Source organism: Cygnus atratus, chromosome 6, assembly GCF_013377495.2.
Source record: "Cygnus atratus isolate AKBS03 ecotype Queensland, Australia chromosome 6, CAtr_DNAZoo_HiC_assembly, whole genome shotgun sequence".
NCBI classification, from domain to species: domain Eukaryota; kingdom Metazoa; phylum Chordata; class Aves; order Anseriformes; family Anatidae; genus Cygnus; species Cygnus atratus.
This window is the reverse complement of record NC_066367.1, coordinates 26102806-26121947: the sequence shown is the minus strand read 5'-3', so window position 1 is coordinate 26121947 and position 19142 is coordinate 26102806. Positions and strand designations below refer to the sequence as shown.

Genomic DNA, 19142 nt, shown 5'->3' with positions numbered 1-19142 from the left:
AACATTGGCTTAGCTCAAGAGTAATGGACAGCCACGGAGCGGGGATCGGTTAAGGTGAGACGCAGAGTCCTGCTGTGCCTGAAACCCAAACCACATCCATCCTTTCCTTCCCTGCAGGACCCTTACCCCTACACCAGTGACCCTAACTGAAACAGAAGCAACAGGACTTTCTTTACACGACTATTTTGGGCCCAACTCAGAAGCTGGAAGCGTGCATGACATGACATTTCCTGGAAGACCAGACAAGGGAGGCTCGCTCTCAGAGAAGTGCTTCCTTCTTGCTGCAAGAGGCAAGCAGGTATTCGGATTCCCTCACGCTGAGCTGCTCCGAGACCCAATGAAACTCCTCATGGTTGGGACGTTTGTTCTTTTTGTAATTGAACGGCAAACAATAGCTCTGAAACTTCTGGCTATTCAGAAGAGCTTTCTGATCACCCATACGTCTAATTTACAGACCACACGTGCCAGGCACTGCATGAAAGGAACCGATGTTGGCACATTCAGCAAGCCCCGTCTGTTTCCCTCTCAGTACAACCCAGCTGTGCTGCTTTGCCGCAGCAACGCCCGCTCCTAGGGCCAGACCAACCCAGAGCGGCCCCTGCCCAGTTACCTGAAGCCCTGTCTGCAGCACTACACGCGAGCTGATCCACGCAGAAAGTCCCCAGGCCACACAAAGCAACATAAAACTCGCTTCAGTTCATCAGGGACGCGTTTCAGTTGAACTGCACGAAGCGGTGCCACGCCACAGGAACTGGCAGTTTCCCAAGCGCGATGCTGCAGGCAGCACCTTCCCTCCGAGCTGATCAGAGGCCCCGAAGCACACCCCCCTGCCCTGTGCTGGCTTCGGGGGGCAGGAGGCCACGGCTCACAGCGACAGGGACCCCGAGGGCACCCCTGAGTCACCAGCACACAGACACCCCAATAACCGCAGGGGGCTTGGCCTCAGCCCCGATTTTAACTCATCACCAGAAGCCTGCACAACCAAACCTCCAGTTTAACGAGCACATTTTCCCAGAACGTCAGAGAAGAGGCTCACGAGGAGGACGTTCTGCGTTTGGGCAGCCCGTGCTGTACGTGGCAGAGCTGCCAGCTGCACCGAGCCCGTGCCAGCCCAGCTCCCGGGCACTCAGAGCAGCCCGGTTGCGGTGCAGACCTGCGGCTTGCTAACCTGGATCGGGTCATCACACTGCTGCAAGCTGAGAGCCAAAAGCAGGCTCCTCCGTGTCAACTGCTCTTTGCTATCGCTCTCCTCTGGCGTTACAAAAAACCCACGCAGCTCCTTCACAGGTCGGGCTCGGTGGCTACCCGGGAGCTGTAACACCGGTTTGATTCTTGCAAACCTAGAAAATGCCACACACTGAGGGGAGGACGGGGGAACGGCAGGGCTCTGCCCTCCTGCCATCCACCTCCCAGGAGCCCGGCATGCCGGAGGCACAACCAACCGCTGCTGAGGCCCCAGCTACGCCCCTCCCGTGGCTCCTGAGCAAATTCACTCTGGTTGTTTCCGGAGCTGGGCAAACAGAGCAGGCCCAGCAACTGGATCCTGCCAGCTCACTTCTCCCTTCTTGAAGCATCCTCCTCAAGACCTGGGGGAACGAAGCATCATTAACTTGGAATGAGAAGCATCTGCATGTGGCTTGGCTTTAGCTTGAACACCTGCACATACATGCAAGCAGGAGAGAAAACACCTTTTCCCCCGGAGCTAAGCCCCGCAGGGGCACCTGCTTCCCCAGCAAGCCTTTGCATCAGGAGAAAGGCGCTTCCCACTCGGCTCCCCACGGTCCAGCAACCCAGACAGATGGTCTCTGGCTTGTAATTGGAATCTTCAGAGGTGCACACAGAAGGCGGAAGAAGAAGAGTGTGAGGAATAGCCCAGGATTTCCTCCCCAGCACAGCACCTCCTTGCCTGCCAGCCTCCTCGAGGCAGACAGAGGAGGGCTCTCCCCCCAGGTCCGCTGGCGGGTGTTCTCCTCACGCCGGCGCTGTGCCTCTCCCTCCAAGCGGCCGTGATGGTACCGCACACCGGCCACTTGCTCTTGGCCACGTCCAGCGGGCCGAGGAGGCTCCAAAATCACCTGGTACGTGACAGCTTTGGGCAGCCAGTCCGCCGGAGCTGCGGTGGGCAGAGACCGTAGGCAGAGAGGCAGCAATGGGCCCCGGGAGCCACACAACGTGAAGGAGCTGCTGGCAAAGGAAGTGACGGGAGGAAGAGTTTCTCCACAGGAAGCAGGAGGCTGTGAGAAAGAACCTGCACGCTGCTCCACAAGCAGTCGCACTTCTTCGGGGCAGTTTCTTTCCCATTAAGAGGGCAGATTGGGAGCGGGGCCCACTGCAAGTATCCTGCACCGCTTTCTAGTCGGGTCCCACGAGGCCTCAAGTCTGCAGATCCATAAAGAAAGGATGGGAAAGAGAAAGCTGCTTGTAAAGGCAAGCCAAGGGAAGCAGAAGAGAGGCTCCTGCCTGGAAAGGGGGCGCAGGACGTGAGGCAGGGCACTCACCCCCTGAGCACAATGCGCTTCACCGACCTCCCCAAGGGCAGGACAGGGCCAACAAGAGAGAGGAAATCCACTGGCCTGCCTCCAAGTGGTTTTCTGTCGGATCGCCGTGCCACTGGGTGAAATACCGACTACATACACCCTCTGCACGACTGCCTGGTGACTACAGAGCACAGCATCAGTATTTACAGCAGTCCTCTTCCCTTGACAGCAAGCCACGTTTGCGCCAAGCTCACCATTAAAGCAGGTGAAGAGCAGCATGCTAAAGTGACGGGTTTAGCCATTTTGCTGGTTTGAAAAGTACTTCCAGATCCTTCTGGATGAAAAGCAGAGTTAAAAAAAAATATATTAATCTCATCCTTCCAAAACCATTTTATTTTCTTCCTTTTGATCTAGCATCAAAGACTTTCAGGATGTGCATAGCATTAACTGTGCCAGTCAGAAGCTCAGTGCATCTCCAACCCAACCATTTCCAGGATATGTAGGGGAAAAGAATGTGCATTAAGGATTTCTACATCAGGTCTTGCAAGACTGGGGAGAAGCAGGGGTTCCTCCTAGCAGGCAGGACTTGTTAGGAGGAAGGGTTGTTTTTTCTTGTTGTTTTGTCTTGTTTTAAAGACACCCAAGAGCACGATCTGCACTGAAGGAGCCCCCAAAAGGCTCCAGCACAAGCGTTTGAGACGGACACGGTCTGTGCTGCGTGGGAGCACTACAGCAGCCACGGCCCATCCCCACAGCCCGAGACCCAGCAGGCCTGGAAAACCAGCTGAAGACTAAGGCGTGAGGCTCAAACATCCTCAGTGCAGACTGATCACTTGTCGTTCACTCCTAATAAAAGAGCGCCAACAAGAGGGAGCCCTGCAGCCCCTCTGGGACGGGCACACTTCGCTCCTTGCCTCTCCCCCGGCAGACTCCTGTGCCCAGACACCAACTTGCTCTCAGCAAAAGCTCGCTGCGCTGAGAGGAAGATTACCTGTGCAAGTCAAATGAACAACGTATGCTTCTTTTCAAGTTGCCTTTTCATCTTTTGATGCCAGATAAAAGAGAGAGGATCCATCTCACAGGTATGCAAGTGTTCCTAAATTGAGCACGGAACAGCAGAGGCTCAAAACACAGACACAAAGATGAAAACAATATCCACAGGCAGCTCAAGTGTGTCAGCCGCAAACACACTGAGCCTGCCAGCGAGGCAGGGGACGATCTTGTGGCTAAGGGCTCCCCTCGGCCTTACCTGGGGTCCGTTGCCATCTCCCTCCCTGCCGAGCCTCAGCCCCCATTCAGAGGAGCACAGTGCACCTCCAGTCCTTACAGGAACCCAAACCACGCCGCAGGTCCTGGGAAAACCGAGTTCTGCTGGGAGCTCTTCCACACACCTCGTTCTGAGCCCTTGTACTTGCTACAGAGCAAGATCCCATTCAGATGTGATCTGGAGCACAACTCAGGCACCCAGGTGATCACCAGCACCAACCAAAGCAAGCAGCAGCCTGTACAAGGGCACAACACCCCTCCGTCATCGAAGCCTCAGCTCCAAAGCACAATTCCCTTGGCAATTCTGGTCAGTCAGCTGCTTTCCTCATGGACATTTACACCCACAATGATTCTGTTCAAGTCCAGCGAGATTCTGAATTTTCTCCAAAACAACCAAGAACAGATTTTTAGAGGCAGCAGGAGCTCATGCGGCCCGTTACTGACATCCTGCCCTGTACAGCTCATGCAGTCCCAGCCAGTCCCCTCCTGCACTGACACCAGTTCTGTGCTGTGAATAACGCAGTTCTTCTGGAGCAGCATCAGGGCTTAACCTGGTTTAAGATCTTCAACTCAAATAAAGGAGGAAGATGAGAGCTCAGAATTCTGAACACTGGTTTATTTTTCATTAACAATATAAGCATTGCACGCACCCTACCAAACGCAGATGTAAGCGGTTTTCTCACCTGCAGAAGAAAGGATCCCTCCCGCCTCCCGCCCAAGACTTCTGTGCAGTGGTTTTCAAATCTCAGAAGTGTATGTTACCTGTACCCCTTGCTGGTGAGGATGTGAGTTATTACAGCGCAAATGCGAGCCCACAGGCAATAGCCTCGCTTCCTTTATAGCTCCCCGAGTGATAATCCGAGTTCCACGGGGCCAGATCACAGGTAGAAACCGGTGCACTCCACCGGGCTGCAAACGTGCAGAGAGGGCTCTCGTTGTCCTTGTGGCAATTCTGTGGCAGCCCAAAAAACCCCACAACCACCACAGAACAGACACAACAGGTATGGTTTCTCCCCATCTTCTGTTTCATAACGATCTGTACACAAAACACAGCGTCTTTCACAAAGATGCCATATTCACACAATGCCTGGTAATGGGCATGGGAGACAAGTGCTGATCCAAAGCTGCATTTAATTGGCTATAAAAAAAGCTGCGTTAAGAAAAGCGATGTGTTTTCACTTCAAAATCACTTAGAGCATCACAAGGAACTACAGATTCATCTACTAGACCTTCCAATAAGGAGAATGGGAAAATCATAAATTTCAACCACGCTCTGACTTGTGTAACAAAAGAATAAATAGGATTAGTTACCCCCAAATACTTATTACAAGCACTCCAAGAGTTAAACCTAAGAAAAATAAGAGGGGTCTTTCAGAAGCTAGCTGTGCTATTGTTATTCGCCCCAAATCATGCCCCACCTCCAAGGAGCCTGCATCTGGGCCTGTGTTAAGCAGGTGGGGTCAATCTGAGTTTTGTCTGACTTTAAGGCAGCAGGAGCTGCTAATGAAGCGGCAGACTCCCCATTGTCCCAGCCCCACCACACCTTTCCTGATTAAAGGAGGCAGCTTTTGGAGCATTTTTGTTGCTGCTCAGCCAAGTCTGGCTGTAGAGCTGTTTCCTGGCATACGTTCCCTTACCCAAACTGCTGCTCTCACTTGCCGCAAGCGCCCGCCTGATGCCCCAGAAGCCACCCCAGCACCACCTTTCTTTGCCCTCCTCCCAGCCTGAAGACGCCAGCGCCCTACGTCTGCTGATGGCTTTGAAGTAAGCAGAAGGAACAGGCTCGAGTCGCCTCCCTGCCCTCCCCGAGGTTTTTCTTGGCTCGCCTCCCGCCCCGATGAACACCGACCATCTCATCAGCACCCTGCCCTCAGCCGCTGCCCTTTGCCTGTGCTCACCTCGCCCAGCCTTTGCTCAGCACCGTCCTAGAGCCGTGGCAGCACTGAACGAGCCCCACAGCCCGAGAGCGTGCAAACAGCAGGGACGCACCACAAACCTCTGCAGGCCGTCAGCTACCCCAATCCTGTCCCACGAAACTCGTGTTAGGGACTGAAGGCTCTGGAAGGAGGAGATCAGTACCTCTTCTTTCTCACGTCTGAAGTCCAGTGGAGCCTAAAAAAGGCACACGCTTACCCTGAAACGTTTTCATTCTGGTACCACTGAGGACTTTTGGAGAAAAATTAGAAGTGACACACCTGGCTGATGGACTTTCCGACCAGGCACACTGTCTGCCGGTACACGGACTGTTCAGAGGCGTTACGGCCTCAACAAGCACACGTTTCTTAAATCCTTGGCACTTCTGCTTACCACAGTGAGCAAAGCAATGCCAAGGAGTTTCCAGGTCACAGAAATAACTATAGAAATTACTCTTTACAAGACAGATTTTTCTATTTTCCTCAAGAAGAACAGAAGCCATTGCACTACTATTTACACACAATTACATAAAAAGGCAATGGCACAGAGAAGAAGGCACGCTTGCCCATTTCAGCTCACAGCACAGGAAGCAGAAGCAAAGTGCCCGCTAGCTCTGCCCGCTGCTGGCACGGGCGAAAGGCCCGAGGAGACGCCGGGGCTGTCCCCGGAGGCGCCCCTGGACAGCAGCCTCCAACCTCAGGCACGCGGAGCCCTGCAAAGCAGCGTAACCCACACCCCAGCAGGTACCCGAAATAGCCCGCTCCCTCGCCGTGCCCCCCGCCTGTGGTCTCTGCACACACACAGCCAACTGTCCCTTTCGCCAAAGCCCTGGAGCAGCCCCCAACTTCTGCCCTTTGACCGTATCAGGGGATAAAACCTGCCGAAGCAATCCAGCACCTCTCCTGCAGCCCTGCTGAGCCCTGCCTGCTTCCCAGCCTTAGCTCCGCCAGTCTCCTTCCCCAGACCTTTCCTCCCACCACCCCTCCAGGTCTCTCTCTCCCAAGTCTTCCGTGTTCTGATGCATTTTTAGACCGAATCTCCCTCTCCGTTCTCCTTTCAGCCAGCTCACCCTCACGGACCACATCCGTCTCCACTTTCACAGTCATTAAAAAGCAACACTGACAGACTCGAGAATTAACACCTCAGGAGCAGACTATGTCACCCTACAGACTATGTGACCTCCTGCGTGAGACAGAGGCACACCGCAGGAGAAGCGGGACTTCTCCCTGCCGAGGAACCCCAAGGAGACCTCCTGAGTTCACCAGGTCCCCGGCCCTGCAGCGCTTCCCACAGCACCCGAGATCCTGCCTTTCCCACCTGCCCTAACCAGCTGCCAACGCTCAGGCAGCTCTCAGCAGCCCGTTCTGCTACGGCATATCCATTCCCTTCCAGCTTTGCCAACTGTGGTGCTGCCCCGTTTGTACCACTGCTGCTGCAGGGGGAATTTTCTTACCCCTTTATCTTGCCTAGGGTGATCCTTCTCTTCACGCCCCCATGCTCCTCCAGCATTTCCATGCACTGAGGTTTTCATCTCTGCACCTCCACAGCGCTGTCACTTGGCCCGAGATGTCTGCCCTTGCTTTCCCACTCACCTGTACCGCCAGCTCCCCTCACCTTCACGTGGAGGTTTTCAGACAAGTTTTCACCACACGTGCCCTTCTGTGTGGGAAAAGCTCCTCACTCAGTTCCGTTAAGCTCACTAGAATAGGAAACTCCAGATGACAGACGGATGAAATCACATGGAGAGAATGGGACCTACGCAACATGAAGGCAGCAGGCCTCTAAGATCAACGAGAAAGCCTGGATTTTGATGGGGACCAGAGCCAGTGGAGGCTTCCAGAAGGAGAGCACTGTATCTTATTCACAGTCTGGCCATACTACACGGTGACAGCTTTCTGAAGGCCTGAAGGAACAGCTAAGGTGGACGGCAGACTTCCAGGAAGGCCACCGACTCAGGCCCGGGTGAGAAGCTTTAGCCAGCCAGCAGATGCAACATTTCAGTCTGTAAGAGCAGGTACCTTCCAAAAGCCACGTGCACTCGTAGCTTCCCACACGGCACCAAGTTCCTGCAGGAGAAATTCCTTCTGGGGGCCAAGCAGCTCAGGCACGCACATGAAGGCAGCACACCAGCGGCACCCCTCGTCCCGCAGGGTGCAACGCTGCAGCGCTCCCTGGACCTTCTCACCTCCACAAGGTGCACAGCTAGCTTCTCCGGGGCCTTCATTAAAAGCCAGAAGTACACGCCAGCACCTGCCCGAGGACCATTGTGGCCACAGCAGTCTGATTAAAGATGAGAACACGCCCGGCTCTGTTGTCTGTTGAGGGGCAGGGAGGGAAGCGGTAAGGCGCAGCAGGACACACGGGTGGCATCCCTTCATTTAAGCACTGAAGACACGAAGTTCTGCTGGAAGCAGGTGTTTGTTCGTGTCACTGCATGAACTGCGACGCACTCGCTGTAACTCTTCCCACGAGACCTAACGTGACTGTGTCACCTGCCGGCAGTCAGAGGGAGCCGTGCGAACACAAGGCCAAACCCAGCCCTTCGGCAGAACTCAGTCACATGCAGGTAAAGCTCCGGGCCCGCTCCCACTGATCCTCCTGTAGCTGCAGTCCCAGCCACACCGCTGGCAAGAAGCTGCCTTGCTTTCCACGCTCTGGTAACTGGGACTCTTCGCTCTGGTTCTTGAATAGTCAAATGCCGCTTTGTTTTAAGGCTTCGTATCTGGCACAAGCGCAGTACCAGATGAGGAACATAGCAGGTCTTGTCTAGTTAAAAATGAGATCTGATCTAGGAAGAAAGTAATGAGCAGTTTGTGGGAGGCGGCATTCACTTGGAGAAAATCAGAGACTGCTCGTCTCCACCGTGACCCACCCGCTCCCTCCTGGGATGGAGGCACTGCAGCCGATGTGCAGGACACAAGCGTGGGACAGCGCTAAGGGACACGCAGCGGGACACGTAGCACGGCCCAGCCCTCAGAGCCTGGAGCTCCGAGCACCCCGTCAGCGGGACGGCACAGGCCCCAGCGGGGCTCAGCAGCACATCTCAGAGCCACGCTCACAAATCTCCGACGAACCTAAGCTGCTATCCTGTCATCACAGGCATCTGAAAAGCATTTATGGGAGAGCTGATCCACGTGGGCACTGCTGACACAGGGACATTTACCACGTACGTGGCAATCGATTTTAATAGAAAACCAAGTACCAAGCTTTAAGGCCTAGACTGTAAACTCCGATAGGGTGGATGGGGCTAGGTGGCCCCTGAGGGCCCTTACCAACCCAATTATCCTGTGTTCTCCTGAACCGACCCTCCAACACGCAGGGGATCTTACCGCTCGGTCTCAAAAGACAACTGCTGCCACAGGAAGGCTGCCGGGGCCAGAGTCACCAACCTGCAAGCAGCCCTGCACCAGACCGCCTCGTCTAGCGGGCTGCTCCTCCAAGAGCGAGCGCAGCTGCGCTCAAAGCTAAGGACAGAGCAGAAGGTCAAAAAATGAGCCAGGATTAGAGAAATGAGTGTACTTCCTGTACATGAGGGATCTTTCAGCCTGATTTTTAAGGAAAAGATGCTTATGTAATTGTATTATGCGTATATTATTCAGATGCTCTCCCCTCTCCCTGTAACTTCTGAATTCTTTAACCAATTCCAACAAACACGAGGAAAACCACAGCGTTAGATATCAACAACTCTGCACAGAGAGAGCCAAAGGAAATGAGGCTCAACAAAAACAACTCTGCTTACAAAATAATTTAAAATAGACGGAGGCAACCAGATCCCACTGCCAGGGGGATTCCTAGGAGGTGATTTTTCAGGCTGAAGTTCAAAGGGTGAGACAAGAACGGCTTTCAAGTAATGATCCTCAGCCAGGAATCCCAGCGTCAGGGAAACGAGGACTCCCTGACACTCAGCCCGCTCCCTACAAAGCCCAAGGGGAGCTGGATCACGCACACTGACTTCTCCAGAGGTAAACGCATTGCTCTAACAGGCACGGGGCCCTCAGGCACAGCGTGGACAGGCTCTGCAAATCCCTGTGGGCTTTCTAAGGACCAAAGCCAGCACGCATTTTAATACATTCACGTTTCCTCAAAACGTTAGAGCAGTTTCAGGCACTCCAAAGAGACAAAGGACTGAAACGGACTGTCACTATAACCATGGATAATCCTGTTATTCTACAGAGAATGTAATATAGAATAACAATAAACTGCTCAAAATGATTATAAGATCAATCCTAAAACCAAATAGATGTCTTGCTCGTATCTATTCCTCTTCAAGTCTTCTTCTGGTCTGTCGGTGTTCTTGCTGCAGGAAGCTTTCATCTCCTGGCCAGCCTAAATTTACTCGTGGCCAGCCTCTACCCCCCCGCTCTTGTGCTAACCTTGCCCTTTAGCTCCAGCAGTCCCCTCTGATGTATTTATAGCCAGCAGTCACGCTGCCTCTCAGCCTTCGTCCCGCAAGCTGAGCAAGCCAAGCTCCCAGGCTCCTCTGGTCGGCCGGGCTCCCCCAGCCCCTGAACACCAGGCTCGCCCTTCCCTGCACCTGTTCCGGCCCGAATTCCTTCCTTGGACGCGGGCAAGCAGCGCCGCACGGCACATTCCCCAGCAGGGCCCCCAGAGGCCCGGCGCAGCAGCACCAGCGTGCCCTCATCACCGGGGGCTGAACCCCCTGCCCCGTGACCCGCCTCTTCCTCAGGGGCATCCGCCGCAGCCAACGCGCCCGGCCCGGGTTTCCCAAGGGACGGGGAGCTGTGCCAGGGCTCCGAACAAAGCCCGGCGGGCAGCACTCCGGTGCTGCAGCTGAAACGCTACACCGGCATTAGGGGAACAGCTTTGTCCTCTCGATTTAGCAAGCAGGAGGGCGGCGAGCCCTCGGGCTGGCTGGCTCTGTCCCACACAGAGCAGAGGGCTGGCCGCCACGCAGCCCGCACACGCCACGGCCACCGCTCTTGCCCAGGGCCCATCCCAGCACTAACCCCCCCCCCCCCCGTGAATTCAGATTTGGGCAGAAAGCAGCAGCAGGGGTTGCAGTCCACAAGGCAGAGGGGTATGCCAAGGAGACATGACCTGTGTACGCAGTCTTTCCGCCCACCTCTGACCGCGGACACCGAGCTGGACAGACCTCCGGCCTGACGCAGGCGGCTCGTGTACCACCAAGGAAACAAACCTCCGTCCTGTTTAGTTCAGCACGGGGCCTCCTCACATCCCCTCGGGAGTCTGGGGACTCTCACCATTTACTGCTGATTTTGTCACACCTTGGTAAACAACGGAGAGCGTGGTCTAGTCCGCTTCAACTCCAAGTTTCTTGCCGTTGCTTCGCACAGCACCACCGTGTACCCGCACCGTACGCCAACAGCCAGAAGGCAGCCCCCCCCCCAGGTCCTCGCAGCCAGCTGGGAGAGGGGAACGTGCCCTCCCACAGGCACTGCTACCTGGGAGGAGGCGAGATACATCCACAGGGAAACCTCGGTGCTCACTTGCCACAGCAGTTGATTTTTTCCTGTCCTGAGCACAAAGGACAGGAGCTGCCATTGAGTTTGATCTCTCCCAGCTGGATCAGCGCCCAGCCCGCTCTGCTGCTACCGCACAGGTACGAGCTGCACCACGACCCCATCGAGCTGCCACGCAGAGGCAAGGGCTGGAAGGGCAGGCACAGCTACTGCCGACCGGCCTGACCCAGAGGGAAAACAGCCCATCAGCAGGACCGGGAGCTGCTGGGAAATCACAGCTTCAATGCCTGCAGGAAACTGGACATCCTGGAGCCAAACCCCTGCTCTTTCCTAAGTTTACGGCAGGAAAACCCAGCTAGTAGGAGCCCGCCGATACTGGAGTCTAAAACTCAAGGATGGGGCACATCCTGCACACACAGTCCGAGCCCAGCGAACCTTTAGCCCTTCCTAAGGCAGCACGTCTCCCCACACGAGAGCAATCAGAGGCCGTTTTTGCTAAGTTCGCTTTTGCAGCACAGGCACCCACGAGGAAAAGGCACACATTATTGATCTTCCCATAACCCTCGCCCCCAAATTCACCAGCTAACAGCTGCCTGGAAACCCTTTACTCTTTTCTTCCTCCCAAGATGGTGAAGCCTTTCTCTGCGTGCACTAAATATTCAACAAAGCACACACCCACCCAATCAATGCACCAACCCAAACCCATCCACATCTGCTTCTTAAATGAGGACTTCTTCCACCGAATCTCAACCAAAACAAACATGGTACAGAGAACAAAGGGATGCTTACAGTGAACAACCACTCATCAGCTTAAGTAACTCTAATGGATTCCACTTGAAACTAAGCCTGCACCATCTGTTCTACCCCTCAATTAGAGAAACCAAAAAAAATATTCAATACAGGGTTTAAGAGAGCCAGCTAATTTATGTAAGTTTTACTTCTCTTCAGCTCAGTCAAGCATGCTCTTGTAATGCCTGATATGCAGACAGAGGTAAGAGTGGAAGGCTGCCTTCTCCAACACCATTACGAGCTCCGTCAGGGGAAATAACATTTCCCTGCAACTCTTCACTATGTATTTCATTTTTAAGAGCGTGATCTCTCGGTAAGTAACAAAACCCATTAGGAGCTAAAAGAATCAAATCAGCAGTCCTGCACAGAGCAGCAAAAATCAACACCAGGACGCAGCCCTGGGGCAAAGGGATCGTCCCATGCAAGGGTGAGACCTTCCCCTTGGCCAGCACACCTTGTGCGGTGAGTACCCCAGATCCCCCAAAAGCAATGCATTTCACCCAGTTCTTTACTGGGACCCCTGCCCGTTTTCACTTCAAACTAGCCTCTCCCACCACTTTACGATATGAGAAAGTGTCGAGGAGAAACTTCCGTCAAGTAGTGGAGCACAGTCCCGGGTGTATAAGAGCAGCGTACAAAAAAAACCACACCAAAGCCTAAAAATGTCAATCATAGCCATGCCTTACATAGCTCAAATCAATGACGAAGGCAACTTGAAGCCCTCCCTGTAGAAGCAGAGCAGCAGTGCAAACTGATGTCTCTCGAGATGTCCCTTCTCTTCGGTTCACTGATGTTTCCCCACCGATAACGTACAAGCTCAGTGAGCACAGCCCTCGGTGGGCAGCAGCCACGACCCATCTGGATGTTCTCCCAGCTACTGGGTCTGGAACCCCAAACCAGCCCACGTCTGAGAGCACACTAACCGTTAGGAAATTCCCGGTCACGCAGATGGTCTCGATCTTTGTTTTAAGCCGATACTTTCTCAGATGAAGGGAGAGAGGTGAGCAGAGAAGCAGACTGCCAATGTAATGGCTTAAACCTTGACCAAAGAAGCGTAGTTTGACGCCCCAGGGGGCTGTTTTCAGGCACTGATGCCGGGCCCCTCACCTTAGGGCTGTTACACTCATCCATGAGCTGATCAGGTTGCCCTCCAACGGCTTTGGGATTTTTGTTTCCTGTATGCCAAGCAGCTTCCACTGCAGTTGCTTGTTGACAATTATGAAAAGCGAAAGTGCAGCCGTGCAGAACATATTGACCAAGATACAGCATCCTTACCATCAAAATTTCCATTTAAAACAGTTTAAATTAATCTGAGGATGTTCTGCTCCAAAGGACGTGCAACCTGTACAGTCAGCCTCTCCTTCACTTCTGCGTGAGGGAACTCCAGCCCAACTCCCAGTAACGAGCTTCGCCACCAGGTCTGTACGAGGCTTTACTCTCAAATTTTTCTGGACTTAGCATGAAGTAACAAAACCTCCCAGCCCTCCCGGTAACAACGGGGGTAAGTACCCTACTAGCCTTGGGAAAGGACCAGGACAGGACTTTCCCAAACCACAGCTGCAAACCCCTCCCAGCAAGGAAGCCCCATGGCAGCAGCAGGACTTCCTTACTAAGGGCTGGGGGGGAACAAAGCAAGGTGACAGGGATAACAGGGCAGCTGGGTTCCACATCCCATGGCTCATTCCTGTGGATGCAAGACGGTTAAATTCAAGAGAACAAACACTTGCTCGTTACCTTTCCTGAGCAAGCTGCAATAGATCAATTGTACTTACATTATCCCCGGACAGTAGAAAAAGCATCTAGCAAGAATTAAGGACAGTATGAAAACGTATTGGCTGCATACGCATACTTTTTTCAGCTTTACATACCGCTTTTTGTACGGCAGGAAATCATCAACGCTGCCAGGTAGTGGGATGAGCAAAGCGTCCCACAGGTGAAACTAGGTGGACAAAGAAATCGGGACAGCACCAATTATGAACACCAAGAATAAAGCCAACTGGCTGAAGCGTTACTGTTACGGATCCTTGCTATCACACCAGTTACTAACTACCAGGAAGTGGGACACGGACGGTTGACTCAGCGTAATTACCAGCTCACAGAGCAGCGTATCAGAAAGCATGCTATCCAGCTTCCACTTAGATCAAGCATCGCTGGCCAATGAAACTTCTGACTGTAATTAAATTCCGTCTGACAAGCCTTACCTTGTAATTGCTGGAATTGACCCAAGAGGTGGCCAGTCCATCAACCATTTTATCCAGCATAGTCTGATCGTGTTCGAGATCAGCTGACTTCTGTTTATCTGAGAAGTAATCTATCAGCTCCTGGCCGACCTGAAGCCTCTTCCCAACATCCTTCTGCAGCACCTGCGCTAGGCAGTACTCCATACTGGGCTCCATGGTGTCTTAGAAACACAGCACCAGCAAGAAAGCTAGAGGGCAGACGGTCCGACAAATCCCTCTACGAACGGACGCAGGAGGTCGCCTCTTTGTTCGATGAAGGTTACTGAGGGTCTGGGTTTCAAAGATGCAATTCTGAGAATGGCAACAATGCACCATGTGTGTGTGAACAGCAGCTGGCAGGATATTAAAAGTCCAATTTAAATAACTAGCAATAGATGAAGCAATGAGCAGTGCTGTCCTGTCGGGTCTGCAATAATTCCCAATTCAGCAGTCCATTCTGAAAGAAATAAAAAGAGCAGTATTACAAGTTAAATTAAGAACGGAGCAAAAAAAAAGACTGAAAGCGTGTCACAAAATAGGTTACTCGTATACAGCTGCGAGGCTGCGATAAGCTGGATACGAGCAGCATTGTTCTATTTTAGGGAATCAGACGAGGTAGGTCAGGACAAAAACCTCTGGTTGTTCTTTACACCAGCAGTTACCCAGCAGCTCCCTAGAAGGAGCTTTAGTGACAGGCAGCAAATCTGGGGCTTAACTAAGAGCTGATTAGTAATCAATATTCGTGCAGCCACCACCAGCAGCGCCCGCCCACGGAGGTGAGGACAAAGCCCTCAGGCAGGTCACTGGGAAGACACGCGGGCCTTAAGGAGTGAAAGCAGGGAGCCGTCCGGGTCCTGCTTTGACCGCCGGCCTTCAGCCATCGGTGCCCTCGCTGGCCTGCACGGTACACGGCCAGCGCTGGGCTCCGGGGATGCAAAACGAGCAGGCTGCAAACACGAGGGCTCGAGCTGTTCCCAGGCTGAACCCTGCCCTGTTGCAGCCCAAAGCAGCGCCTGCGGCGTCCTGAGAACCATAGACAAGAAGGGCCAGGCTGAATTTTGCTGCCACTCAGAGGCACAGCATCATCTGTGAAGTTTTTTTTGCTTTTGTTAAAACAGGAGTGGCTGTATGTCTGGAGTTTGGTTATGTTCCCCGACCTCAGAAGCCTCTCCTGTCCTGGGACCGCATCAGGGACCCAGCCGATGCTTTTTTTTTGGGGGGGAGGGGTCAGGGTCCCTCCCTTTCTGCAGCCACACAGACCTCCCAGCTGCTCCCCCTCTGCCCAGGGCTCCCACCAGCACCACGCTGCTTCCTGAAGCACTTCCCCTCCCCAGGTTAGCTCTTGCGGGAGGGGGGAGATAAAAACACAGCGTGTCTTTTTGTTTCCTGTCTAATGATACCCAAAGCCAGAAGCTGCCCTACTTTCTTTGTGCGCACAAGGAAAGCGGGTCGAGCCCAGCGCAAGGGAAGGGGCTGCGGAGCACGCACCTGGCCCAGTGAACAACTGGAGGGAAGCTGGAGGCGCGAGTTCACTAACTGGAAGCGCTGGGGCAGCGACTCTGAACGCCTTCTGGTTGAGCACATGAAGCCCGCACCGACGGCTCAGGGAACGAAGCGCCAGGCGGACCCGACGGCGGATGAGACACACGAGACCCCCGGCCCGGCAGCGCCGGAGCAGCTCGCCTCCATCCCCTGCGGCCGCATCTGAGAGGCGCCAGCCCCAGCGCAGCTCGGAGCTGCCCGGGCCCAGCCTGCAGCCGGAGCCCAAGCGCCCGCGGGAGCGGCCCCCGGATCCTGCGGGCCCGATGCAAACCGGTTCTGTGCGCCCGGGGAGCCGCCCGGCGAGCCCTGCCACCCGCCAGGAGGCCGCTCCGTGCCCCGAGACTGAAATCCCGGCAGAACCTGACCTTCCAGAGCAGCGAGGGAGCGTCAGCCGCAGGCAGGCAGGGCTTTAGGTCACTGCCGCGAGCTCGCCGCTCGCCTGCGAGCGCTGCCCCGACCCAGGGCTGTCTGCGCGGCACACCGAACTCCCCCGGATCTGCCAGAGCCGTTCGCCTACCCACTGAGTGGGAAACGCGATCGTGATTTCTATCGTAGCTTCTCTTTCAGACCGTCGGTAGGAGCTCAGCTTCACGAGTGGTTCGAGTTCCAACCCTGCAGTCATCGGCAACACCCCAACCCAGTCAGAGCGGCTCTTCTTTCTTCTTTCCAAAAGAGGCGCTGGACCCAAACCAGAGGAAAGCCGGGAAAGCCGTGCCTTTTTTTTTTTTTTTTTTTAAACTCCTGGAGCTGCAGTTTCCCACCTGCCCCAGCCTAGCACCAACCGAAAGCAGTGCTGAGCTCCCCCATCCTCAAGGATCGCAGCAGACTTGCAGACAGTGAATGGCAACAAACCGAAAATAGCCAGTTTTAACCCGACCCTGCCTGGAAAAGCAATCCATTCCCCACAGCGTTCTCTGCACGGCTCCAGCTACCCACGGCAGCGCTCAGCAAGCCTCCCAAGGAGCCTCCTGCCCGCGCCTCGGACTGCTGGCCCGTGCCCTGCCCTCCTTGAGCATGGGGAAGAAGTCCCCTACCTGCTCTCAGCACGGAAATGGGGAACTTGCTTAAACTTGAAGATTAATTCAGGTTGCAGCAGGGTGTGAGCGACTGTTCGTTACCGCAGAATAGCCATTTTTGATTAACTTCACACACGGACAAGTCCCAGCAGATCCACCGTCTGTAGGAGCGGGCCACAGTGCCGTGAGAAAGGAACACCCCCAGTTTCAAGCCTTTCTTCTTGGTGGTTTTCATGTACGAGTGCCTAAGTCTCTGCCTACGAGCACAAAGCAACCTTTCCAGCAAACTAATTTAAACAAATTTCTCCAAGAGTTCCTCATTTTTTAAAACATGTGAAGGAAGGCGGGATCAAAATCACCGTGCCCTACAGAAGAACGGGCGTGTAACCTGGATGTGAGGACTGGGCTCTGAAAAAGATCCACTGCATTGTGGCACCACCTTCAAACACCTCCAGGGGAGAAGTACCTGTGAATCCTGGGGAAAATGCTAGCAGTAAGTCAAGAGGAAAGGCTCGAGGCTGGCTAGCATCTACCAGCCAACAGGTGTTTAAGTTGCACCCTTTTTAAAAAAAAAAAAAAAAAAAAAGCTTTTCCACACATGTTGGGAAGTCTGTGGACTCCCCCTCTTCCTCACAGGAGGGAGTGGAAAAAGACAGCCCCTGAGAAAGCCAAGCCCCAGCTACCAAGAAGCGAACTTTTCAGGCAGGGAAGCACATGGCTGCCGGATCGCACGTTTGAAATCGCCCAGGCTCCGCACGTGCGAGCTTTGGACAACTCAAGTGCACAACCTCCAAAGCCAGGGGTCGACTTCTTTTCCCGCGGAATTTAACTGCCACGGGCTTCGGGGAGCCAACGTTACAGGACACGAGCAATTCAGGACTAGGATTTGAAGTACCTCCTCCTCCCCCAGAAGCAGTCACACAGGCTTCGAAACCAGCAGCTCAGTGGCTCGCATCCTGTGTCTGAGCTCCTCCAAGCTTTGGGAAGAGCTGTGAACGCAGGCTCTGAGGCAGGGACGTTCTCCCAGCCCTCCAAGCGGGCTTGCAGTCTGTACTCGGGGAGACAGGTTAGGCTACGTCTGGCAAAGCCAACGCGAAGACAAGATCATCCGGGAGAAAACACTGCTTCCCCCACCACGCCGGCTCTGCCCCGGCACAAATACAGGTCCCTCTCTCCCCGTTAAGCCGTGAGAGCTAGGCGCTTGGTCAAAGCCTGCGCCCGCAACACCTGCATTTTCCATCAAGAGCTATCCAGCACAAAGCCGTTAGAGAGGCTTGAGTTTAATGCGGGCTTGGAGCTCAGAACGGGGAGCGTAAAGGAGAAAGCTGACGCAGGCTGCACAGCCCAGCGTTGCTCAGCCTTGATACTATCACCCTAACGCCATAAAAGCTGGTACAACCCACGGCAACGCGACTGGCTCAGCACAGGCAGTCAGTCAGTTCAAGCAGTAATAAGGAAGCACCCGCTACCGAAGACGTGGCAACATCAACCGGGGTACGTCAGCCGATGGACTGCTCGCTGTGCGTAGGAGAGCCCCACTCACCCAGACCGAAACCGCGTTATTTGTAACGCTCAAGCAAGGCTTGATCTTAGCCTAACTTCACAAGAAACTTTGCGTCTTCTTGTGCTTGCAATGAGGGAGAAGACCTGAAGCATATAAAAAAATGCAGCACTGCCCTCCCGGGGGCTGGTCTGTACTGAGGAGCTCATCCAACAGCTCCTTTGTTCTGCCCCAAAACTCACGCCCCCCCCGCTCCGGCCACCGCGGTGAGTTTTCCTCCCCACCCTCCATCACCACCCTCACGCACGCCAGCCGGGGCTGCCACCAGGCTGCCGCCAGCACGTCCCGCTGTGCCAGGCCGCCGTGGTCACCTTCCTGGGGGTGCCTCCGAACCTCCCGCCAGCCAGCGAGCTGCACGGGTAAACCACCTCCAAACACGACCTCCCCTCCTCGGCGCGCCGCGCTCCGCAGGCGGCCAGCTGCGGCACTGCGGCCGTAACACGGCACGGGGCAGCGAACCGGGACAGGGCTGCGTGCAAACTGCAGCCTGACGTTACCTCAAGGCCCATCACACCCGCGTTTCCTTGAGCCTGGACTTCCCACAAGGAGGAACGACTCCTCCGGAGCTCTCCACCCAGAGGAACGCAGCAACTCTCCAGCAGCGAGATGCTCGGCGAACCACAGGGCACCAAGAGCCAGCCCTGCCACCGCGCGACGGAGGCCTCGGCAGCAAGGGCGTTCAGATCCGAGGCTCTGCACAACGGGTGGAGACTCTCAGCCCTCCACCTCCTCTACATTTTTGGGTCAGCTGGTGCGGCTCTGCCCTGCCCGGGGGGCCTCGGTATCAGGCTCCGCCACGGCGCGCTGCTCGCCCCGGCCCCGTACGACCGAGCACCCAATTACGCCTACTCTTCCCGAGACACAGCAGCGGGCGAAGCACCTGCTTTGACGGCCTCCAAGCCTTAAGCACTCTTTGT

The 19142-nt window shown here is 54.7% G+C and overlaps 1 protein-coding gene across 5 annotated transcripts in view; it reads right to left on the bottom strand.

Moving 5' to 3' along the window:
• The window catches only part of CLASP1 (cytoplasmic linker associated protein 1), a 164669-nt gene that overhangs the window by 140264 nt on the left and 5263 nt on the right, over window positions 1-19142 (bottom strand). For all 5 annotated transcript variants that reach the window (XM_035536857.2, XM_050711378.1, XM_050711380.1 and 2 more), the window contains exon 2: window positions 14089-14563. In XM_035536857.2, the coding sequence (XP_035392750.1) occupies window positions 14089-14283 (195 nt within the window). In that variant the 5' untranslated portion in view covers window positions 14284-14563. The remainder of the gene's footprint in view (window positions 1-14088; window positions 14564-19142) is intronic.